The sequence below is a fragment of the Aptenodytes patagonicus genome, chromosome 6 (genome assembly GCF_965638725.1).
Source record: "Aptenodytes patagonicus chromosome 6, bAptPat1.pri.cur, whole genome shotgun sequence".
NCBI classification, from domain to species: Eukaryota; Metazoa; Chordata; class Aves; order Sphenisciformes; family Spheniscidae; genus Aptenodytes; species Aptenodytes patagonicus.
The window spans coordinates 64619705-64645397 of NC_134954.1; the positions used below are offsets into that span (position 1 = coordinate 64619705).

Genomic DNA, 25693 nt, shown 5'->3' on the forward strand with positions numbered 1-25693 from the left:
AAAGATCAGCAGAGGGTCTGCAGGGAAGGGGCAGCACTGGAACTGGGTGGGCTGAGACACAGGAAGGCAGAACCTCCCATCAGCCCTGTGCGCTGCTCTCGTAACAGTGTTGGGAGCTGGGCATGGCTGTCCACTGGGGAGGGTATCTATCTAATGTAATCAGGCTTATATGTATCTAAAATACAGTGGTACGTAGCCACTAAATCCTGATCCCTCCATGCTAGCAGAGGTAAAGAAGAGAGCACAAGATTATCCCTTTTCTGCCTTCACACACTCACTTCTTACAGCAGGACCCTAACAGGAAAACATAGCTTTGAAGCAATCTACAGCTGCTTGTCTTGGAAATGTCTGGTTGTTATTTGATAAGGGGAGGGAGAGATCTGTTGCAGGTATTGTTTGAAGTTATATCACTTTCCATAACTCCATTAGAAGTGTAACTGTGCAGACAGCAACATACCTGTCTAAAACAATTATCTAGATTATAAAGGAAATATAATCTGGGGATATGTGTATCGAGCAAATTTGATTCAGTGCACAAACTGAGATTTGCTTTGTTCTAAAGCATCCCTAGGGTGATCTTGTTGTGCTTTTCCTCTGAATATCATTTGCTTCCTTCTTAAGAGGACATCAGTCTGAGGTCTGTCCTCTGGTTGTTGTGAGCCATTGTTCCTAGCTCTTCAGGTAACTATTTTTATTTCAGTGTAATTTAAAAGCAGAGGTGGCTAATCAGGGACCTGTAGGTCCTAATCATTTCCTGACATTGACATCAGGGAAGCTGTAGGTTCTCTGCTGACAAGCAAATAGTGGGGGTCATACTCGGCTGGGAACACTGTCTGAGGGGGGAACAGGGCTGGTGGAACATTATTTGATTCCTCCCTTCTCAAAACTCTGGCCAGGGCAGAACACCTCAGTTAGATAAAGACAGATGTGCACAGCGCCCACCCTTTGCCCTTGCAAAGTGTGCTTGTCCCTTGTCTTTCTAAAGCTTCTGGTGGACTTGAATTCTCCTTTTCCAATGGTACCAGGTATGTGATACAGACAACTGGGTTTCTATTTTAAACTCATCTGCTGTGTAGACCTTTTACTGTGCACACTTTGCCTGTGCTGTTTGTACCTGGGGATGTTTTACAAAGTTCCTGGCCAGAATACATGATCAGATTTTGTGTACTTGCTAGCAGTGTCTTGGGAATTGATGTCGGATGAATCATCTGTTGACTGAAACCCTTGACCCTCCGGGTCAAGATTGTCTGCTTTGCTCAGACTGTGCTGGACATAGGAAAGAAAGCAACTAGTCAGTACTCCCTGATTTCAGTCTATCCTTGTGCTTTTATTAACCCTGGGTGAGTTTAAAACATCTTGTGGCTGTGAAGTGTGGTAGGTAGGGGATTACCTTGGAGGGTTTCAGCCATCTGCCTTTCTCACCTTCTGCAACACTGGTAGCAAAGGGGTTTGGAGCCAGTTGTGCTGGCTCTGTGTCGCTGAGGAAACACAGATTATATCTGCTCCATTTTGTGCTTCTCCAGGAAAGGGAAAGGAATGGAATTTGGGTACCAGCTCTCTGAGCCAAATGCCATGAGGAAACCTTCGATCTTATAGGATCAAATGCAGACTGATGCTCTGGTTCAATTTGTTGGGTGAAACAAAGTGAGTCTGGTCGTCTTTATTTTCAAAAGCATTTTTTATAGTTGGATGTGCTATTTAATTTGGGTCGACTTTAGTCTTACTTTCTGGAAAAAAGGCTCCAGAAGTAATTCAAACAGCTTCATTCAAGCTGTTCTGCAGATGTCAGCATATGCTGGAGTCCAAAATCCAGCACAATCAGGATATGGTCGTCTAGTAGGGACTCCAGCAAGAGATGCTGGACAGGAAAGGTATGTGCTATTTGAGACCATAACACCAGATTTCCTTTCCGTTAGCATATTTATATGTCCCACGTGCCATCTTTGTCTCTTCTTCCCGCTGTGGAATAACTTACTGAGTCTTAATTTATAGAATGCTGCACATCCAGATGCCTCTGTTGTTATCTCCTTGCTGAGAGGAGCAAAGCTGGTACATTTGGGCTACAGGGCTGTCACCATGATCCCAGCCATGTGTTTAACTAATTGCTTAAATATAAAGAGACCTCCTGGGGAAGCTCAGGCAGCGTTCCTCTTTTTTGGTCGGACAAAATAGAAAGGGTGGGAAGCACCGACTCCATCTTAATGGCAGATGGGTAGAGGGGCCTGAAGACCAAGAAAGACTCAAGGATGAGCCAGGTATTCTCCACTGAACTTCTGATTCTGACCTCAATCCAGAGCAATTCTGCTGACTGTAATAAGTTATCTCTGGTTCAGCTCATAGCTCCTGAAATACAGTCCGTCCCCACAGAAACACCTCCGTACCAATGCAACGAAGCATTCACCAGAATTGCCAGAGCTCTCAGCTCAGCATCCTTTAGAGCTGTAAAGGCTTTGGAGGGAGGAAGGTGGGTGACTCGGTGTTCGCACTCCAAACAGAGCCTGTTACAAAGTAAGAAAACTAAAGCAATTCTCTAGTACTGAAATTCCTCAAAGGCTGCTTCTGAATTTGATCTCTCTCTCCAACCTCCCAGTAAAAAGAAAATCTCTACAAAATTACAGAAATTTTCACAAAGAACTCTGCAGGGGATAAGATTTCTCATGCCTGTCCCCCAGCTAGAGTGACAGCTCCTGGATCTATTTCAGTGCAGACAGAATCAACGTCTAAGCGGTCTTACTCACTTTTTTTAATCTCTTGATAAGTATGCAAATGCCATTCTTGCTCCCACTGCCTCTCTCACCCTCTTGAAATAGGCTGTTTATGGTGACTAAATGCTTCTATCCAAAACTGGCTGTCGTCCAAAACCAGATGGGCAGAAAGCCTAAGAGCAACAGAAAACTAGCAATTTATATTAGGACACAGTGCTGCACCACACAGAATGCTTTGTTTAAACTAGCAGAGCTCTGTGTCCTATTGAATATATGTAAATAACCAGCTAGTGTGGATTTCTACGATGTTGGCATATTTCAAAATACTTAAATACTCTGAGCAGCTCTTCTGACCCTGATAGATTCATTCTCCATTGCTGATTCTTTGACTGAAAATCAGATGTTGGGTTGAGATGTGTACTGCAGAGTAGACAACTTCTTACCTACCTGAAATATATTGGGTTTTACCTACATCTGCAGATGCTGTGCACTGCTGATTCTGCTTCTGAATATGATTTTATGATTGAAAAATATACTGAAGGGGAAATCGAAGTGTTTTAGGAGCAGAAAAAGGAAAAGGAGATAAATATGAACAAATGATACAGCAATTTTACTAACAGAGTACACTGGATAATTTAGTATAGTGAGTTGGGCTGGGCATGGTTCTTTGCATTATAATCTATTTTTAAACAGCTTAATATTGCATGAGAGGGTACTCCTGTGTTATGTACTGACAGAGCATCTTTGGCAGTCGCGAGCCCTTAGGCCAGACAAATGACAGTCTATAGGCTTTGGCAAAGGTATGGCAGCTTGAGCTTACTGTGTTTTCAGGCAGTGTGATACTCAGAAGGAGTTGATACAAAGGTGAGAGGTAGGTATAATGCACTGACATTTATTCTGTTGTTCTCTGTTACTACTCAGCTCTGAGAAGGGTCTGACCAAACTATAGGCATATTTGGAAATGGGGAACCCCAGGCATAACTGATCTGTGTACTTCACTTGGCAGTGAGTGGCAATGACTGGCAATGAGATTGCCTGAGCTGTAGTCATTCCTCAGCATCCAGCCCAGGGATTGAAATACAGCACTGAGCCAAAGGAACCGCTCAGATATATGCAGCATCTGCCCCAGGGCTGGCTGGGAGGAGACAGCAGCATCAAAACACTGGCTGTGGTCCAGCTCACAGGGTCTCCCATGAGCGTCAAATGTAGTTCCTTGATAGAACAGGTAGCCAGGTCGTCTCTGTTAGGTGCCCTCACATTTCACAGACCACAATGTGGTTCACGAGCCTCTAACAAACTTAAGACCTTAATTACGAAATGACTAAAACCTTAGTTATGGCACTGTGCCACAGGAGGGAAGACCAAGCACACCAATATTTTGCACCCTTGTAGAAACAGACAATTGAAATGCTGCTGCATTTGCTGGGGCAGCTGGTATTTATTCACTTACGCTGATACAACCACCATGGTATTACTATTACCAGTTCTCTGCCTTTCAGAGCTTGGGTTCATCTTTTAGAACCAGTGTGATTTGTAGGATAAACCATTTAGTTACCCGTTTAAAAAGTGCCTGGGGGATCCTCCTCCAGACACCCATCTCCCAAATCCCTGCTCACCCTGTTAGAGAGCTATTCATTCCCACTTTTCTTTTAACTGGACTGGATTTAGTACTAGTTAAGATGTATTTTAGAGGGAAGGAAGGACAGCCTGTGACCTGATAGGTCTTTTCCATCTGCAGTATAATGATAAATATGCCTCTGGTGTTCAGCCTTGCTTCCTCTGGCTGCTGCTTTGTGGCTGGAAACTAAACAGGTGCCGCAGTGGCCATGCACACATACTATGATTCAGGAAAGACCATCTCATGGTAATCCTGCACTAACCGGTACCTGCCGGTCCCTGGAGCTGAGCTGGCTCCTGTGCTTGGAGCAGCCTGGATGCCCCTGCAGTAGGATGTGTCCATGCCTGGGATCATTTTGGTGGCTTGCACTTCACCCTCCCATAGCTGACGGGCACTCGGTTGGGTGTTCCCAGAAGACAAGAAGGCTCATGTAAGTCATGACAAAACTCATTCAACGGAGTCAGTGTCTGACATACACTGCTCGCATCAATGCTCAGAGGTTAGTGAGCAATGTTCTGCGGTGGAGAGAGGAGTTTTCAGTCGCTGTGTGGCTGGGTCCTTGCCTGCACTGGTGACATAGGGCAAGGCTCTATTCTAGCTCAGGTTTAATCTGTTTTAGAACATTGTGATGAAAACACTTACACGCTGAATGCACAATGATGCTTTCTAGCCCAGGCACAAGTGAACGCAGAGGATGGGAGATGGTTTGCTGGTGGCAGGTAGTGTGGAGACAGGCTGGGGCTCCTGCTAGCTGCTTTCAGGACATATGGCACATTTGCTCTGGTCTGCTTGGGGCCCTTTTGCTTCCTCATTGCATTTTGCTATTTGCTTCTGCCATTTCCTTTTCTTCCTGATGTTAAGGCTATTGCTTTCTGTGTAATTCATTAGATTTGTCCGTGTGTCAGATCTTTCAGTTATGCCTCGTATTCTGCAAAGACATGTTGTGTTCTTATTTTTATTTTAATGTCTCTCACCGATCTTGTTGTACCATACACAGATTAGACTGCTGTCTGGGTTTTAATTATATCCAGTCAGTGGCTTTAATGGTGGTTTTTATCACAGGAATAATAAAAGTGAATGTAACACGTTAAAATATGAAGCCATTTACCTGTGAAGTTCAACCTTAAGGGCATTCTCCATTTTCTCTTTCCAAACCAAATGCAATATGTGTGAGAAACCAGCAGCCCATCTGTATTCCAATTTGCATGCTCTGAGGTAGAGAGAAGCATGATGTACTTTTCTGAGACTGGAAAATTACTCTCTAAAAACAAATTAAGTAACTAATAGCTTGAGGGATCACTTCATAGGTGAAAGGATTTCTGTCATTGGGAATCAGATGTATTTGCATTATTCCTCAGTGGCTTACAATTTGTATACATATTTGTATAATATCAGCTTTCTAAAACCCTTACTTTGCTGTGGGTTAATTTGGTAAGTAAATGTTCTTTGTGGTGTGGTGGTATGTAAGACACAGAACAGGCATGGTAAGCACTTGGAAGTCCTTGGCAAAAGGAAGGAGGTCCTTTTCTGTTCTTTGTGGCTGGCACCTAAAAATGATCTGTGGGCCCCTACCTGAGCTAACTGCTTGCACCTACCACCTGCACCTGTAAAAGGGGGTCTTTCCCTGAAAATGTATTATTTTACCACCGGCTCCTCCAGCGGTTAGTTGGAACAAGGGGAAGTCCTGGTCCGTGTTTCCATCCAGAGGATGTTGGAGGAACAGGTGATATAAATTCATACGGTTTCCAGGGAGCCGAGGGAGGTTAGCTCTCCCACTCACACATCAAAGGTAGGCTTCTAAAGCCGGAGGGGGAGAATATCTCCCCTGCTGAGAAAGAGCTTGATCACACCAGGTGCAGAGCAGCTCCTAGAGGGGATGATTACTTCCAGTTCTCAGTATATTAAATAGCTATTTTTAATGAATCAGAGAAAACAGGAGGTCGGGGCTAGATGGTACCTGAGGTCATGGAGCACACCTGCCTCCCCTGGGATAATGTTTACAGGTGTTGCCCTAATTGAAGCATCTGTTTGTATCACAGATGTTTACTTATTTGAGGAGGGATTGACAAAGGCCTATGATAGACTGATTTTAGGTTAGCTGCCCCTTAGGCCACTGTGTGAAGGGCAGCGTCACAGGTGGGGAGCGAGGAGCTGCTTAGGGCAGCACTTCCCAGGCTGATGCTCCCTGGAAAGTACCTTGTTAGTCCCAAACCTTCCCAAGTGCTGTCTTCACCAGGCCTTTTTCTCTGGGATATTTCAGGGCTGTTTCACCTTTCTTGCTTAAGCAATAAAAATTATTTATTTTTCAAAAACCGTCTGTAGAAATTTTTTTAATATTCTGGAACATCCTCTGCCCATATCATTGGAAACGATGGGTCTTGGGATCCTGTCTGAACCAGCTCCTTCATGCCCAGACACCGCACTTAGATAAGCACTTTGAAGTCAAGCAAGAGTTAATTCTTTATAGCAAGTTAGGTTGCTGTGTGATGGCAAACACGGACACCTAGTGGTACTCGAGTGCAGGGCATGCAGATGCTTTAAATTTATCTCTGGAAGAGAAGTAGGTACAGCAGACTGTTTGTTCACGTTTTCCCCAAAAAGAAGGAGATTTTATGATTTTCAGATAAAGTATCATAGATAGCATAATGTGGGGGAAAGAAAATTTACTTGGCAAGGAGTAGTGAAAGAATTAGGGGAAAATCATCACATTTGGTAAGATTTGTCGGTGTATTTACCAAGAAGTAATCAGGTTTTTTTCTTGTGTCTTAAATATCTCATACCATACCAGATCAGATACCATATTGGATCAGAAAGATTTTCTACTCCTAAATTAGTCCATAGCAAAGAAATCTCAGTAAATATTATAGCAATATCTTATTCTTACCATACCTGTGCATGTTTGTACTCCAGTTATGGGGAGATTATGTCAGCGTGATGAATGGTGGATTTGCTGATAAACTGCATAGTTAGGTGCTAAACTGATCTCTTGTGCGCTTTTATCAACCCACTGAGCTCTTTCTGCCAGGATTAATGCGAGCACTCTGTCAGAATGGCCTCAAACAGCTGCCATGGTTTGTTTTGTTTGTTTTTTCTATTTATTTACAAATAATCTTTCAGAGAAATATTTCCTTCTTCTTCCCCAAATCTAGCATTTCGTCTACGGCAGAGACACAGGACAGGTGAGAACCAGTCCTTGTCCACTGACCCCTTTCTGTAATTGTAAATATCACCTCTGTGAATGGGATTTCTTTCACACCTGCATTAGACACACAAACCACTATGCCACTGAGTGGGGAGACAGGCTGTTCCCATGGGAATGTACATTTAGGGCTGCTTGGGCTAAGATAAGGGATTTTGAGATTGTACCAGCTGAAGTGTGAAGTCTGTAGAGATGAGTGTGCTCTCCTCAAGGGCTCCCCCATTCAAGCTGATAAGCAGATCCCAGTTCTCATTGATTTCACAGAGATACTCAGCATCTTACAAGATTTCTCCCAATTCAGTTGGATTTAGAAGTTGTTCTTCTAAAAACATTTTATAATATGCTTGGGTTTAGCTTCATATCCTAAGAAATAGGGAGGTTTATGGTATTACACTGTTTTGAATCAACATGTTTACTATTCTCATCTTAATAACTTTTGAATCAGTGGACTAATTTCTATCAAATTTGACACTGGAATAAGGACCTCAAAGATTCCTGCATGCTTCAGGGAAGCAGGCAGCACGTAGAGGAGAAAGACCCAAAAGAGGGCCCCTAATGACAGGCAGACAGCAAGAAATCCACACTGCAGAGGAGCATTAAGAAAGATTCCTCACACCAGAAAAACTTAGACTCGTGCTCACACCTTTTTAGATACCAAGAATCAACCTCTGAGATCCAACTCTGTAAGAAAACAAGCTTCATTAGCTCTGCTGCTTGTGCAATCACTTCTTCTGTTTTGTTCTGCTGTATACACAAGCGCTTATATATCTGGTCTCTGGTTATATAGAGACTACGATTAAACAGAGACCAGTATTGTTCATCAGGAGTCTCAGGGTGTGAGGCTGAAGGAAAGCAGCAGGTTGCCAGCGCTCAGTACGGAAGTAACACGGTAAATTTATTCTTAGATACAAATCCTGGAAGTCAGCATATAATCAATCACTCTATGTTTATATATTTACACCTCTGTTTTCCGTCAGAGAACATGGGAGGAGCTTTTCTGATCTGCCCGGTCAGGATTCCCTAGTCTCCCAAGATGTCCCTAGAGCGAGTTTGGGAAGATGAGGGCATGTTTCTTGTCTTGCAAAAAAATGGTAGCTGTTTCCTCACTGTACTTGTGGCATGTGGGCATGTGTCTAGCTCATGCTGTAGAGGGGTGAGCTGGAATTTGTCCCGCCATGAGGGCACAGCGCCGAGGCAGCCTGGGCTAATGCCAGTCTAGAAAGTCACCCCAGAAACTAAAGCAAGAAAAAAAGCAAGGTTTCTGATGGACACCCACGGCTAGAAAATTCAGCACTAGAAAATTCACCCACAGCTAGCATTCAAAAGGTTACTGGGTGGGTAGCTTTGGTTTCTCACTTCAGCCCAGCAGAATCAATAAGAAGTAAAGGAAACCAGGGTCACAACATGTTGAACTTTGACAAAAGAAATTATTAACTTGGCTTCTAAGGAATACAAATCTTGTCTTTGCCAGTGTAAATATGATGCAAAGATGATTGCCTTCATCCTGCCCTCTCTAACTTCTGTTCCTGTTCTTTTTTTTTTTTTCTGTTGAATCTGGGCAGTTGTCTGGAGGGTGTGAACTAACTGTGGTGCTCCAGGACTTCACAGCGGGCCACAGCAGCGAGCTGAGCATTCAGGTGGGGCAGACGGTAGAGCTGCTGGAGAGGCCAAGCGAAAGGCCAGGCTGGTGTTTGGTCCGGACCACGGAGCGGAGCCCGCCTCAGGAGGGTCTGGTCCCCAGCAGCGCTCTCTGCATTTCCCATTCCCGCAGCAGTGTGGAGATGGATTGCTTCTTCCCTTCAGGAAAAGGTAGGCAACAGTCCGTCAGGTTTAAGACTGTTTTGGATTTCCCCTTTTGTATCATGTAAGTGCAAAGCTGCTTGGGCTGCTCTTGCAGACGGTGTGGGTAAAAGACTGTTTAGTTGTTAGTGAGTTTTGTTACCAGATCTCTGTGAATCAGCACAGCACTAGCCTAACTCCATTTCCATGAATCAATGTCTGTACGTGTGCGTCTTTTGCTGTGTGGCAATCATTATTGTCTTGAGATTCTGGGTAAAAATAAGACCTTTAAACAACAAAGGGACTGGTTTCAGTGCCTAAAAGCCTAGAGGGAGGGAATGTCATGTTGTATATACACCCAGGATGCCCCAAATTGTGGATATGTTATTTTATGAGTGCCACAGTGCACACTAGTGCATGGTCTTTTAGTATATCCCTGCTGCCTGTCTTACTGCAAACGAGCCACCAGTGAGTACTGGTACACTCTATTGACTCATGAACTGGAGACGTGTGTAATGGCACAACACAATGGGGAAAGAGTCCTTTACAATTAGCATGCAACAAAACACATCCCTGGTATCATCCTGAGAGCTTGGGCTTCACCTGCAATGAATGGTGAAATATTGTTCGTCTCTGTGGTGTCTGTGGCCTATTTAGTTGATGTTCTGTTCTGAGCAATGTGTGTCCCGCATATAGCATCCATGCAACCAGGCATAGGAGACGCTCCAGACTGATAGACCAGAACCGGTTCAGTTCAGTGTGGCCAGAACAGGTCTCCTTTTGGCTGTGCCCCTGCTTTTGATGACACACAATGCACGTAAGGTCCAGGGAGGAAAGGCTCCTGTCATCCCACTCCCAAGTTCAAGCCTGCAACCTGAACTGGCTTTTTAATTTTTTTTTTTCCCCTCTGCATTAAGGGAAATAGAATTTGATCTGTTCTTGTTTGAGTAAGTTAAGCTTGGTGGTTTTGTTTGTTTTGAGAAAAAGCATTGAAACTGTGCTGTTGTCCATCCTCGCTCCCTGCCTGCACTCCCGCTGTGGAGGCTGGGAGTGGGGCACACCCTCAGGACAGAGTAGAGTGGTAGGGCCAGGGTCTGCAATCAGAGTTTCCCTTAAAGAGCCATCTGATCCAAACCTGGGGGAGGAGAGCTCAGCTTTTCCTCTCAGATTTGATCCCCTCAGCAGGTCTCGTTCGGTTAGGTGCTTCCCCTTGCCCTGCTTTGCAAGAGGGAGGAGGTGAAGTCAGTGCTGGCTGTCAGCTCTGTCTGCGGTGCAAACTACGAACTTGTCACGCGCTTCTTAGATCCGCTGCTGACTCTCCTCCCTGCCTCATGCCTCGGGCCGTGCCCTACTTATGCTGCCACAGGAGCCTGTCCTGGTCCTCAGCTGTCCTCTGAGAAGCACTGCAGTTGCTTACATGCAAATTAAATCTGTGAATAAAGAGAAAGGTAAAGCTGAAATTCAGCCTGGTCTGCATAAGAGCAGTCACTGCCTGACATGACTCATAGGAAGCCAGAGACGTGTCTGCTGGGTGCATGGTCCAGCAGTTGGGCTTGGGTCTTCTGCTGAAGGACACTGTGAGACACCACTCAAACCTCATTTGAGTGCCCTAGGTTGAAGAGTTTCTCCTCAAACGAACCAAAACAAAAAAATTTCAGGAGTAGGCTGTGGAAAGAGAGGCAGGAAATCCCGAGGAGGATGGAGACAGGGTGGTGCAGGGGCTGAGGTCTGGCAGGGGACATGGGAACTCTGCTTTCAGCACGATTGTGTGGGCTTCAGGGCACAATTGCACTGCAGGTACAGCACGATGGGTACAGTGCCAGGCTGCAGCTGGTGGACCAGAGCTGACTGATGCCTGGAAGCCACCAGGCTGTGTCAGCACAGCACCGACCCTGTGCTAGCACACTTTGCCTGCCTGTGGGGCAGGTCATCGCACGTAACACGCTGCCGCCACTTCCAGGTTGGAGCTTGCTCTTGTCCCATTGTCTCCAAACGGGCGTAGAGTAAGTCTGGGGCTCGCTGGCACCAGCCATGTATTCATGGCCTTGATTTCCTTATATCTCTTTCCCCCTCAGCCTCAGTTTTCTTCCTGCACATACCAAAGCTGTATCAGAGAGCCTCAGCATTAATGGGATCTCCAGAAGTGCTGCTAGAAATAAGAAAAATAACCACCCAATCCACAAGTTTGGCCAGAGTACAGCAAATAGGTTCTGTGTCTAATCAGTTCTCCCTCTATTAGGAAAACAGGAAATTGTTTAAACCGAACGAACAGATGCTGGGAATAAAGAGGGGTAAGTTTAAAGTTTAAAGGGAAAATGCAGTAGCCACTGGAAGAGTCTGCTGATGTCATGAGATGCTGGAAGGATTAGCATGATAAATGGCTTCTGACTATTCAGATTCGTGTCCTTCTCTACTTCCAGTAGCTTTAGGCATGTGTTGGACTCAGAATCCCTTGGTCCAGGCTTCCAAAATTTCTGGCCTTTCTCTACAACCCAGAACAAAGGCTGGCACGTTTTATATCAACATCAAACGGCGTCCCCTGTCTGTTTCAAGTATGTAAACATACACAGTTGCAGAAGAGCAGGTTAATAGCTGAATTTTGCTTGCAATTACCAAGACACATAATTCTCTGCTTTTACAAGCACTGTAATTTCAGGAACAGAAAGTATCTATGCTCAAAACTTAACATTTCTAGTAATAGAATTTGCCATCTATGATAGAAACATGCAGAGTTTTGACAAGTATTAAAACACAGTTACATCTGCTTAGTGGGAAATGGCAAATTACTGTGTTTGGTCCTATTATAAGTTATGAATGTAAATCATGTGGCTCACAGAAGCTACCTATCATCCTTAAAATGAAAGAGTAAAGAAAGTAATATGTCAGCCAACACCTGAACAGATGAAGGCTTGAAAGATTTGGTGAGATCACCAGGACACTTTGTAGAGCATCAATGCAAGTCCTCATCAAACAAAAAAAATAAGCCTTTTTAAACAGCCTCACTGAAAGCCACTGGAAACGCAAAACCAAACTTCACAACTGAACACGTGCTCTGGCTCTTCCTCACTTTTTTACACTATTCCTTTGAAAACAGGTAACGAATTAACACAAAATATTGCAAAAGGAAAAACTTGGTGCGAATATAAGAGAACAAACCTGAAAGAGAACACTTCCTACCTTTTGGAATGATATATCTTTACAGATTTATCTTGTTATTGATCAGTAAAAGTGCAGAGACTTTAAGGACTGGTCTCCCAGCCTTCCGTCTGACTGCTGGCTGTGTTCCTTTGGAGGATACACATTTGATTTTTTCATGACTTGACTACTCGGGCTCAGAGCCCAAGTATAGTGCTGCCTGTCCTTCCTTTCTGATAATCTGACAGTGCTTGCAATTACCCTCTGTAAAAAGGCAAACAGGTTTCTGGGATTCACCTTTTGCAAGTGATTTACAGATGATTGAGGAAAAGGAACTCGTCTGCTGTCTCTGTTACTGTACTCGAGAATTTGTAGGATGTTTTTTTTTCTGACTAGCATTCCTAGGAAAAAGAAGGACCTGTGACTCTAGGAATGAAGCTCTGTTTGAACTATCCCACTTGGCTAATTACAGGAAAGCTGTGACTTTTATTCCTGTCTCTTTTACCCTATAATTGAGCTCTGAGGTATTAAGCTATAAATTTCAAATTAAGAGAGAAATCCACATGGATAGAAAGCAACTTAATGACCTAGCCAATATTCATTAAGCACACTGCGACAAGCATATTCCTGATGTCAGCCTGTTAGCTTTGACTGAGTGATTCCAAATTTGAATTTGGCCCATAAAACATTTAGATGAAATCTTGATCTTATGACCCCTCACCCAGCATTTTTCTTGCAACATAAGTCACAGTGTAATTCAAAGAGTAACAAAGGCTAGTTCTTGCAGTAATTTTAAGCAACCTCCATCACCAAAGAAAAAAGAAAGCATTAAAAAAAAATAGGGTTTTATGGCACTTGCTTTGGACTGACGATATGCAAAGGGATCCCATTCAGCGCCCCAAACCAGATCCTGCCTGCAGGATGCTTCTGTCTGGTACGTATCTCTGGAGAAGCTGAGGAATATATTTTTTTAAGATGCTATGCAAACATCTTGCTGTGCAGGCAGATGACCACTTAACAGCAGGGCTTTGGTGGCAGTGGTGGGTCCTTGTAACAGAACAAATTGGGTCTCTTCCAATTGAAGAGGGAACATAGGTCTCGCACGGTGTATGTTAGCAGGGTGAGCATCTCGCCTGCACTTCCCAGCTGGGTCACATTGGCCCTGGTGCATCAGCTGGGAGTGCACCAGACTTTGGGCAGGAGGGACAGGAGTTTTGGTGCTGCGCAGGTGACAGCTTGTACATTTAGTGGGTCGCCTACCTGATCCTACAGCCAGAGAGAGCCTGTGGCTGGTAGGCGCAATGGCAGGCTGGGCTGTGAAAGAAGGAAGCAGAATAAGGATTTAATGAGGCTGGTGAGAAGAAGAATGGTGTCAATCAAAAAGCGGTCATGCTGAGACCTGCGTTTTTGTGACCACTCTTTGTGGGAAAGAGCAGATCATTTAATGGATTAGTGTGCAAAGCCAGTGAGGCTAATCCAGATCTTGTTGGGGTTGGAGTCTCTTTCCTCCAGTCCCTGATCTCAGAAGAGTGATCTATGTAGGGAGAAGCATAATTGTTTCTTTCCACATCTCTGTTTTTAAGAACATCTTGGATTTTAGTGGGGGAAAAGTGTCTAAGCTGCTTTTATTGTGTCCCTGTTCTTGTTGAGTATTAAATTGCGATCTGCATTGGCTCATGCACTTTCTCTGTTGTGTTTTAAACAATCTTTGTTGCGAAACATATTCGATGCTAATGATTCCTGATGTCCTGGGGGAGCTGTGTGAGGAGGATTCAGAAGTTTTAGTGCACTGCATTAAATCTTCAGTCGTCCTCGTAGAGGCTGAGAAGTTGTTTTTGTTTTTGAAAGTCTTAATTAAGAGCAGTCGATTAAAATGTTTGTTAGGCTCTGAACTAAAGGAAACATTTCATTAGGTAACACAGTTAATTTAACTGGCACATAAACAGGTCATGGGGTTTCTATTAAGCAAACAATGTTCAGGGTCCCATTGTCAATATAAATATGCAGTATTTAAATAAAAAAACAAACCCTCACCTCTGTTCCTAATACCATTCCACAAGGGTGTTCAGAGTCAAAATTTCATAGTATAGACTGTCTTTCAAGAGAAGTCACGTGGACCCCTCCTGCTGGCACTTAGTGCCTCATGGCATCCTTGTTACAAGTTCAGGACACGGCTTACATAGAAAAATCACATCAGGAAAGTTTTTGCTGCGTTTTCACTCCTTTTCAATTATGATAGAGCAGCTGGAAACAAGTCGGCTAACCAGCGTGGTGTAGCATGGCAGCTCTCTATGGACTGGCATCAAGGGCTGCCAGGGCCCAGCTTGGGACTACTGCTCGACCTCAATATACAAGTGTGGCTCCATGCAGTCGTGAAAGGAATGGAAATAGAAAGATGAAAGAACTCAAAACTACTTTGCTATTTCAATCAGGTCACCCTTTCCCTTGTTTTTTTCTCCACTGCGTCTCCCTCCTCTCTCATCAAACAGTGGCTGTTTGTCTTCACTTTCACAGCCCTTCACAGCTTCTCCCCGCCATATCGCTCCTTTCTACTTCAGTGGGCAATGTCTGCCCCGGTGCTGGAGAGCTGGTGATGCCTTGCTCCCCTGCCTACTAGTATCTTTTGATCCCAGACCTCTGTGCTTTCTCCTACTTCATAGTCACCCTGTGGAAGAAATCAGATACCCATGAAGTGTCCATCCTTGGTGTTGTCCATGCTTACACCTTCTCCTGGACTCTGTTATCTCCAAAATAATAAAAAAGAACAAATATTTAGCAACAGTTGGCAATATAGGTGATGAGATCTGATTTTTGTTGTTTCTAAGAGGTAGGCCAAGTCAAGCCTGAGAGGATGAGCAATACCTCTGCAGGGGTATTCATATCACTATGACTGTAGCTCTACCAGGGATTTTACCTGTTGGGTACATAAGTACATCAAGAAAACAAAACTATACTGGCAAATCCTTGCATAGTCAAGCCCTAGAGGCAGCGTCAGCGTCAGTCCAAGCACCACCTGAGTAACTAGATAAGCTAGGCACAGGCTGCCCAAGCATGGCAAATACTTGTCCTCCATGGTAAGTCGCAGCAGCTACAAGTCATGGACGCAGATTGTATGCAGGCTGTTGGAGCCATGTTCTGATGGCTTGTGAATACCCGTATTTCTCTGACTTGGTGTTTGTATTCCATTATTTTTTCTTATTTTTAGCATGGCATCACTAAATATTTAAAACTAGATTCAGCCATGTGGACTTGTTTAGGCCATATCAGGTACCAGTAAAGTCAATTATACTTATTGCTTCAGCTGCTCTGTTATCTAATCAAAGCAAAAGGCCTCCAATGCTCTACCTGGAACTTTATTTTTGTGGAGAAGTACAATTTTGATTAATGCTTTGATAAAACAGGAAAGGCTATTTTGGGGGAAGTTGCTTTGCTTTTGTACAGTGGATTTTTATTATTTTAAACACAGGAGTCTTTGTTTAAAAGAGAGAAGGCCTGCAAATTTTCTTGTTTACTTTGCCTTTGCTTCCCCTTCTGACAGGGGGTAAAACTTTATCCACCTAGTCCCCTGTCAGCTTAACCCCAAGTTTCACTGTACAGTGGCCATACTGTTTTTTTCACTGAAAAAGAAAAATAAAAAAGGGAGGGCATTTAAAATGCTGTGGCCAACTGAGCTCATCAAGAATGCCAAAGGATTCAGCACCTGGTCTGGCAGAGAAACTGGGGAGAAACTCAGCAGTGGTACACACAATGCTGTAATCCACACATAGTGTGATCACAAATGATCCGATCAGGATTAGGCCATTGATGCTGTAATGTTTGGATATGTCACCATTTGTTGGGCCTGATTCCCCTTATTAATGTGGGACCCATCTACTTGCTTTTCCTGCTGCTTCTTCCATCGTTTTTATAGGTCACCCTCGCTACATGTGTACCAGGAGCAACTTGGGGAGTACAGCAAATAGGGAGAGCACAGGATAAAACTGGGCAGAATTCAGTAGCTGATATTGCATAAAGGTCAGGGCACCTGAGCTAAAGGTCCCTTCTGGCATTACAGTCTCTGACAGCTTTATTATTGTGCAATTCATGCTCAGTTTTCTAATGCGTAGCTTACAGCACCTTTGGGACCTTTGCTTAATTTGGCTGGGAGGCTTTCAGAGAATAGGGTTTCCTGGTAGCAGATATCATATTGATCACCTGTATCTCGTCATTAACATACTGGCACCAGCATCCCAGGCTGTGACTGAATATGGGATAGAATTGCTGCCTATCGAGATAATAAATCATTCTGGTTTTAGCATCAGATTAGTCAAGGCCAGCTAAAAAAAAGAGGAAAACTGGCAGAAACACCCTAATGGTGGTCAAATGGGAAAGCATCAACGAAAATGTAGTGCAGGATGTTTCCAAACTCTGTGTGGATCTGTGAGAGGACAGAAACATTCCCATTTCAGAAGGGTTAAATGCTAGTCTGTGGAAGGAAGCAACAACCATCATGTATCGCTGCTACGCAGGCTTCTGTCAATGCTGTGCAGAGTGGTGCTCATGAGATGTCTATTTCCAAAATGACGAATCTTCTCTCTCAAGATAAAGGGTCATTTGTTTCCTTTAGATATGCTTGTGGGTTTGTTGGAGAGGCAGTTTTTGGAAGAGGGTAGAGTTACTTATTGCAGCGCTTCTGTTTTGTGGAGAGATGGTGGTACAGCTGGCTGGGCAGACTGGGTCTTCCTGTTGAGGATTGGAACTGTAGGGAGCGAGGGGAAGATAGAGGGGGAATGCAGCCCTGAAGAGGCTTTCTCTTATGGCTTCCCTGGACCTGTTTCCTCTCTTCACTTGCCTTATTTCTGTCTGTCTGAGGTGCTGACAGCACATTCAGGGACATGTGGCTAAGCATTTTAAGATGAGGCAGAGAGGGAGAATTGAGTCGCCGAGACAGCCATGCATTCTCCCAACTCTTTGGTGTTTCTCTAAGACTCTCATGTCCTGCTGAAGTCTGCTTGTAAAGTCATTGTTAGAAGGCATTTTCATGCTTCCCCACAGAAAAAAAAAAAAAAAGTAACTCAGAGTCCCTCTCTGCATTAGGCTCAGGACCGCATTTCCTCCCACAGCTTCTGTGGAAGTCCAGGGTCATAAATTCTCCATGCCCTCCTGGCTCTCCTTCCAGCCTTCCCAGCCTTCTTTCCTAGGGCCAGCCCATGCTTTCCAGGGCCAGGTTAAGCCAACCCAGATATTCAGGGCTCTGTGCAATGGGACAGGGTTGTGGTCCTCAGAGCAAGTGTTGGGAAGCCCCAGATCACCCCTTTCCCTATCCTGCAGAGAAGGAAGAACCTCCCTCCTTGGCTGCAGCTCGCCCACAGACAAAGGGGAGGTCCCAGCCAGTCCCTGCTGCCAGGACCTAGCTGCTTCGGTGAGGGGTGGGTGGGTGGCCTCAGCCCTCTCCTGGCCGCACGAGCCATCTGAGAGGGGGCAGTCTGAGAGGACTTCAGCTGCACATACCTGGACAAACAAGACTGCACTGGTCCTATTTTCCCAACTTGTCTTCAAAGACATGCTGGAAAAGGAGTCTTTAATTTTTATTGCTCACATACTGATGTCCCAACAGTTGGGACATCACAAAGGCCAAAAACAGTTCTACTGAGTAAATACAATACTTTTAATTCATTAAGTGAGATAGTTTCCTGGAGTAATGTGGACCATGCAACATCCCATATGGCCTGGGAAGACCAGAGGCATCTTCCATGCAAAGGACCCTAAGCCAGGAAAGGCCTGTCCTGCCCAGTCCCCAGCTCTCCCAGTGATCCCAGCACGTCCTTTCACAAAATGGCTGAGCTCAGCCTTCCCTTGTGTTAGCAGGGTCAGAGCAGAGAGAGGAGCCTTTGAAGGGACTCCACAAAAAGTACTGATTGAGTCTGAGCAATGGTGGTTGTACTGAGAAAGGACTCAGGCTCTTGCTGTGGTACTGAGGTTCAAGAGACCAGGTCAGGTCAGGTATTATCCAAGGCTCTCTGCACAGTTATCCAGTGGATGCACCTACTGAAAATGGTCTGAATATAATGTCTGTTTCTTTTTAATAACTGCATAGGAACCTTATAGATGCCATCTCTTTTTTTCTCCTCCTTGGAGCTGTGGTACCTCGGTGCATTGCAGACACCAGAGCAAGCAGGTGGAGTAGAGACTTCAGTTTGTAGCAAGAGGTTTTATACTAGCTCTGGCCTGAAGCTAGCAGCCATAACATCTCCACACCTCTGCCCCACTAGTGAAAAACAAGCAGCCTGTAGGAAGGGTATAAAAATAGCTCCTTGAGTAAAAACTATTTCCTCTGTATTTAGTTGTATGTCTTGAAATACATGTAGCGTGGTGGGAAGGGGGGAGTTGTTCTGTAGCGCTTGGCCCATTGAACTAACAGGAAGGTCATCCTGAAAGAGCGACGGGAGCACGTGGATGGCTTGCATCTTGTGTTTCCTCAGAGGCCAGACTAAATTTAGCAGATTCACAGATGGACATTGGACCGTAATCCATCTGGGACCGTGGGGGGAAGAGTGGGACCTGGGTTGTTTGCCTAGGCTTTTTGCTGTGTAACCAGCTTCAATGAGCCACCATTCATTATTATGTTCCTCATGGTTTTCTGCCTTGCTGAATATGCTATAACTTACTGCCTGATCCTTTTCCCTGAAATGTTTAAAGTTTAAGCATGAAGGAAAAATAAACTGCTGGTTCTGGGTTCATGCCTGACATCCTTACTAACTTAATGTCAGACTGTGGATGTACTTTTTAATAGCATCATCACAAAGGTTGAACCTATAATTGGTACTTGCAAGAATTGCAGTAACACAAATGCTAATGATTGATGTTTTTGGCTTCCGCAAAATGTTGCCTCCTCACTCTTTCAGCTGCCAGACAGTTAAAGGGACTATCCTAAATGCAGTATTTGCACCCTGCAAGGCCTGTATACTGCTGGGCTGGTCCTTCCATTGCTAATCTTAAACAAAGATTTTATGAGTATGTTTTGAAGTGAACTAGCTCTGCTAAAAATTCCATTTCCCTGACCAGTCTGAGCCGGAGATAGGCAAACTGCAATGCAAAGCACATATGTATTAAATAATGTATTTCAAGTAACTGAAATTATGTTTCTGTATATCTGCTTCAGCACACTGCACAGATTTGATATATTGATCCTGACACAAGAAGCCTGATTTTCCTGTAATTTACGCAAGCATTTTGTCAGAGCAGTTATTCCCAGGTTACACATTTTGCAAAAGAGCCTGAACCAATGTCAACTGTGCTTAGTTCAGATTAATCCCGAATTCTAGAAAGTAGAGTTAATGTTATTGTCACTATAATGGTCTAAAAGTCTAGGGCAGGAGGTTATTTACATAAATGCCAGTGTATTTTTTTCCATTCATATTAACTGGTCTCATAAAAGATATTATCTCTTCTTACAAAAGTTGCCTTTAACTCCAGAACTGCATTTTTCTTTTCTTTAAGGCAGAGTCCATATTTGACTGTATTTTCCTTAAATCTGTTTAAATAAGTCTTAAATAAGTTCAGAACAGCTAAAGAACAGTTCCCTTTTTTATTATAAGAGGTTAAACCACTCTTGTCTTTGGTTGTCCTGAGCATTTATTAAAAGGCGCTATTTTACGTATGTATCATGTATTCTTCATAAATGCACTGAATAATTATTGATTCTGCAGAATTGTAATGCAGTGAAATAAGTAATTTTTTTCTTTCTAGAGTTTGCAAAATACAAATTAAATTTTACACAGCATAAAAATAGAAAGAGATAATTGCTTGCATATTGCAGTAAAGGTTGGGATGGCCTCCAGTCTCTCTAAAGGTGTGCCTTCTGACAGAAACTAGTAATACACTATCCAACACTTCACGTATTAAAGCAGCCCTGACTTACTCTCTTAAGCAAGGCAATTTGCAGCTCGTGTGTTGGTGACTCCTGTTTTCATGAAGTGAACCTAAGGTTCCATGTTTCTCACCAATAACTAATCTCACCAATTAAACTGCCTGATGCCGAACTACAAGTTTTTATTGTCCTTTGCTTTTGCAAGCCAAAAAGATTACAAGTTAAATAGTAGCACCCAGTGTTCATATTTCAAGGGCATTTTTCTGTTTTCTAGACTAGGGAGGAACGCTGAAATATTTCAACTCAAGAAACACTTTAAAAAAGTATTTTTAGGTCTTCATACATTTCAGTTTTACTCCTTCCAGACTCTGCCCAGCTCTTTATTTTCTCTGCAGATTTCATGTACCTTCAGAATTTTAAGTTAATAGCTGCATTTTGCCAAGGAATATATACCCAGTTGCCTTGGAAATCTATGGGAATTGCATTTAGGTATGCAGATTCTGGCCTTAAGAGCCAAATGGCATTCTTCAGAAAAGCACTGAAGAATTTATTAAGTCTGCAGGAGTCTTACTCAGTGAAATAAGTACATTTTTCCTTCCACTGACTGCAAAAGTTGAATTAAGTTTCATGCAGTGTGAAGGAATCAGGGTGCTCTTGCTGCACAGAAAGGCTATTCTAACCCATGAAAAAGCTTAGTAAAAAAAAGTTTTGTGCATGGATGGCAGGGGAAGGGAGTTCAGGCCTTACACCCCAGTAGTCTTCATGGCCATTGCATGTCTGTTCAGACAAATCTGCTGGAGTTGTGCTACGCATACACAGTGCTGCTCCACAGGACAACTGCTTTGTACATAGTCTTCACCTGGGAGCTATACGCGTTCTGCAATGTTCAATCTGCTACAGCCTTTTCTTATTTTGAAGATGTGTCCTTCTGCACATAAAGATGCAAAAATGCACATTCCACTCCTCATCAGCTTGCTGATTGCCATCATAAATCATGCTATGGAACATGCAGGCACAACAGTGATGGGCCTGATCTCAGCAGCATTGGGAGCTGGTGCTTCTCTCTGCTGAACAAAAGATAGTCGGCCAGATGGAAGTACCCATTTTGTCTCACACGGGGAGGCTGAACCTCTTTGAGTTCTAGATATGTGTCCTGTGCCTACCCCAGCAGCCAGGATCTACCACACTGGGTGAGATCACTGAGACCAGGAGATAGTACAACAGTACAGGTCATGTAACAGTCGTGTACCTTGAGGCTTTTGCAGTAAAATCTGAACAATAACGATAGGAGAACCAAGGCAGATTAAGGAACCGATCTGGGCTAAAATGAACTTTTTTTTCCGCACTGGGTTAATTTCAACCTGGATCCATTTGCAGATCAGATTCACTGTGAAGCTGCACAAACATTTCTGTTGGCACAGGGGAAGCGGCAGGAAGGAGCAGGCACCTAGGAGAGAGAAAAGGCAACAAAGGGTTTTGGCAGGGCTGTTGGCTCTTGACAACTCAAAGTGCTCATGGAACTATCATGTAATGCGGAGCTGTTACATACCAAGAGATCGGCTGAACATAGGAATTAAAAATACTCCATGACACCGTGAACTTGTCCATCTCACAGAAAGACAAGAGGTTTTTCTGTCTTGTGGTGACTGGAAATGCCAATGTGTAGAAGTCCAGCTTTTGGCAATGTCTGATGGTACCAAGCAGGAGGGGGATTTCTAGAGTATTTGGTGCTAGACTAGCAATCACTCACTGACGTTCCCAGGAGCAGCATTTCTGTACAGGACATCAGCAGAAATCCTGCCTGCCAGAGAGCTACCATCCTAAAAATGCCATTGTTGCTAGTATGTGGACACTAAAGAATGAAAGCAGGCAGAGGTGCTCCACGCTGATAAAAGCAAAGGGGTTGTTTTCTAGCCAGTCATTCCACCAGCTGATAAAAATAGCCTAAAACCTATTTTTTTTTAATTCTCCGCACAGCAGGCTACCTGTTACATATGCCCTTGTTATTTATACCCGCCATAAGTTTCAGTAACAGCTTTACAGATTCTTTTATGCTTGTCTTAGATCTGGTATTGTAAATCAGAAAGCTTTGCCATCCTAAACATTGCCTGGTAAGAACTCCTCTGCATTCTTTTTACCCTAGAAAAAAAGGGAAGTGGAAAATACGGTTAATGCAATAATTTGGCCTAAATAAATAAAAACTTTTACAATATTGACATTGAATTTTGTTTTAATTCCAGTCCAATTCCTCCAGACTGGCCAAACAGACAAAATTTTCTCTCTAAGTAACAAATGGTGTGTGCCAGTTTTTTAATTTTTCTTTTAGCTTGCCTTGAACCATAATTGTGTTGTATGCTGGGTGGGGGATAGGTGATGAACAGAACTTGCAATTTTCTGCAAAACGTCTCAGGAAAATAGTCTGAATACTCTTCCATTAAAAAAAAAAACAAACCAAACCAAACCAACCCAAAACAGGTAACAACTTACTCCAAGGAAGGAGAAATGCCATTTAAAGAGAAAATTAGCTGTGGTTTCTACCATCCAAATAGAACAACCTAACGCAAGTTGAGACAGGCAGGTCAGGAATACTTTTGTTACACTATTAGTCTGTAGTTGCTAAAACAACAACTCACCTTTGTCATGCACAAGTGGGTGAGGCTCCTGTTTGTCTTGGAAAACAGACCATGATGGGCTGAGATAGGCTCATGATTTCCCCACTGAGGCCCAACACAGTAAGACAGGAGCCAAAACATGTCCAAAAGGCAGTGCTTTAATGCTTTGTGTCTTCCATCCTTGGGTATTGCAGTAACTCCCAAAGATAGGTCTCTGCTCTAATGGAGGTAAGTGCTTCAGGAAACGAACACAAAACCTGCTTTAAATTTTTATTTCACTCTTTTCTGCTGAAGGGTTGGGTTTTTTATTCTGACCAGTAGCTTGTTCAGGATGTGTCCACCACCCAGCATAGCTCTCCAGCAACCAATCAATACTGTACTAATACTAATACAATACTAACACCGTACTAATACAATACTACATGTGGTACGTGGCTCCACTTACTGGTTTGTGAGGTGAGGCTCTTTGCTGCAGTCTCATCTGAGCGCAACTCATCTGGTGGTACTGCTGGCGGGTCAGACAAGTCCTCTCCGCTCACACAAGACCTTGCTGAAGCAGTAGAGCCAGTCCAGGGGCAGGTGAACCTGCGCTGAGGTCTTGGTGGAACGCAGCGGGGCAGGACCGTATGCCAGCTTCTAACTGTTTTCTGAAGCAGCTCACTGTCAGCAAGTGGTTACTGCTTAGGAAGAAGCTGTGTATATAGTGGAATTGGTCCTGTGCCCAGGAAACCAGAGGAACTGGACAATGTAGGAATTTGTTCCGAGATACCTGAGAGGCAAAGTTAGGCTGGAGGTTGAAGGGGCACATGTGTTCTGCAGGTCTGTTCTGCTCCCAAGGGCGGGTGAAACTCTCCTAGATTATACCAACGTGAATATTTTGGGGGCAACTCTAAGTTCCCTTGAAACAGACTGAATCACATGAAAGCAAGTGTATGTATCTTATTCTGCAGTCTGCTCTACAGCCATCCACCTCGTGCTGTTCATTTGATGATCTTTTTAAGATACTTTTGGGGATAAGTCTCCAAGCGACTTCTCTTTTTTTCGTAGGCTCTTCCTTCTTTATAGGATGTGGAGAAAGAAAAAAGATGGGTTGTAAATTAGGAAAGAGAGTTAGGCTAGTGTCAGTAGGGCACTAGCCTTCTGATGTTTGGGGGAGGTGGGGTTGTGCAGTAAGTAAAGGTGAGGTCCATCTCAGCAGAGCAGACAGGTCTGGCTGTGGCCTTTAAGGCTTTACAGTAGAGTTGGTGGGCCCAGATGCAGTTTATGGCAAGTCTTCTAAGTTGCCATAAACCCATCCCGTGCTGACGTCTACAGCAGAGGGATCAGGAATGATATATTCTAACATTTGCTGAACATATGCCTACATTGCAGTTCAGCGTGGAGTTTGTGCCGGACGGACTATATTTCTTCTTAATTTGTTTGTTTTAGCTAGTTGAGAATGTTCTTTTTTTACCTACCACTGTGCTCAACTGAGGAGCCAAAAAACTCTCCTTGGAGTTGTGGTCCCTTGCGCCAGGAGGGAACATGACTCTATTTATTTATTTATTTTTAATTTATTTGATCTGTTTTAATACCCAATAAAGTTGTTGGTTTTTCCAACTGGCACAACAAGGCTCTGGCTATTTTTAAAGAATGTGGTTCATTTGATTTAATCTAATGAATGTTTAGTGCTGTTGAAAATAGCTGGAGCCAGAGCCAAGAATAATGTACTGAAATGTGCTGGTTGAGAAAGGACTGCTTCACTCTGCCAATCCGTTTTCCCTCCAATTGTTCAGATTTACCTGGTTTTGCGAGTAGCATTTGCAGGCAAGACATATTGATCGAGGTGCCTTTTAATACTAAATCTAAAGGCCAATAATGTCAGAGCCATATTTTGCCACACTCATTTCAAGACACATCAAACAATAACAACTCTTCTTGTTGTTCAGTGTAGGATGTCTAATCTCTGTTTCAGACCACTTTAAAGGGAATGTGAAATGCTAATATCCTTCTATTGCACACAGGAAAGTTGAGGTATGAAATGGTCATTTTTTCCCCTAAAGTCACCCCGAAAGCAAGTGGGAGAATCAGTAATGAAACTAGTCAGCTAGCACCTACTGGGCTCCTTAAGCTGCTGTGTAACTCCTGATTTCTCCATGAACTGAAACAAAACCATAATCAGAAAACAAGTTCTGCTAAGTCCTTGCTCCTGGTGTTTATCACTGACTGGTTCTCGGCACGTCCATGTTTACTGTCCTGCCTGCACCATCTGAATTGCTCTGCAGAGGTACCTAACTCTCCCTATTAACAAAGCTTAAATTTCATGCATGTCCTTGCACTATCTGAATATGTTTCTGCAAGTCATATCACATATTTAAATGCTGTGTTTAAAGCTGTATGAATCCATCTTCCTTTTGCCATTCACGAGTTATTTCTCTTGGATAGTTGGTTTCCTATTCCTTCCTAAGAAATGAGTAGCTAATACTTAAGCTTCATTGGATTAAAAACATAAATCAGCCATAATACATCTTACTCTCTGATAGTGGTGCCCGTAGGGATGGATTTTCTGCAGAGATCACTTTACACCCTAAAGCACAATGTAGGATTGACTTGCATAAGTAATGAACAGATGCTCCTCACGGCTATTACATTATTCATCTGTCTCTGCCTATGTGATGGGGGGAAGGCAACAGCACCTGTTACTATGGAAGAAATATTGTCACTGCTGTTCTGCACTACAGACCTCCAGGGCAACCTGGGCCAGGCATATTTCACTGCATTTCTGTTGACCCAAATGAAGCCATGCCAGTTTACATC

General features: G+C 43.6%; 1 protein-coding gene across 13 annotated transcripts in view; it reads left to right on the forward strand.

Moving 5' to 3' along the window:
• The window catches only part of KALRN (kalirin RhoGEF kinase), a 536830-nt gene that overhangs the window by 423739 nt on the left and 87398 nt on the right, over positions 1–25693 (forward strand). For 10 of the 13 annotated variants that reach the window (XM_076342988.1, XM_076342996.1, XM_076342997.1 and 7 more), the window contains 2 exons: positions 7473–7502; positions 9085–9331. In XM_076342988.1, the coding sequence (XP_076199103.1) occupies positions 7473–7502; positions 9085–9331 (277 nt within the window). The remainder of the gene's footprint in view (positions 1–7472; positions 7503–9084; positions 9332–25693) is intronic. The other 3 variants (XM_076342991.1, XM_076342992.1, XM_076342994.1) reach the window with 1 other exon arrangement.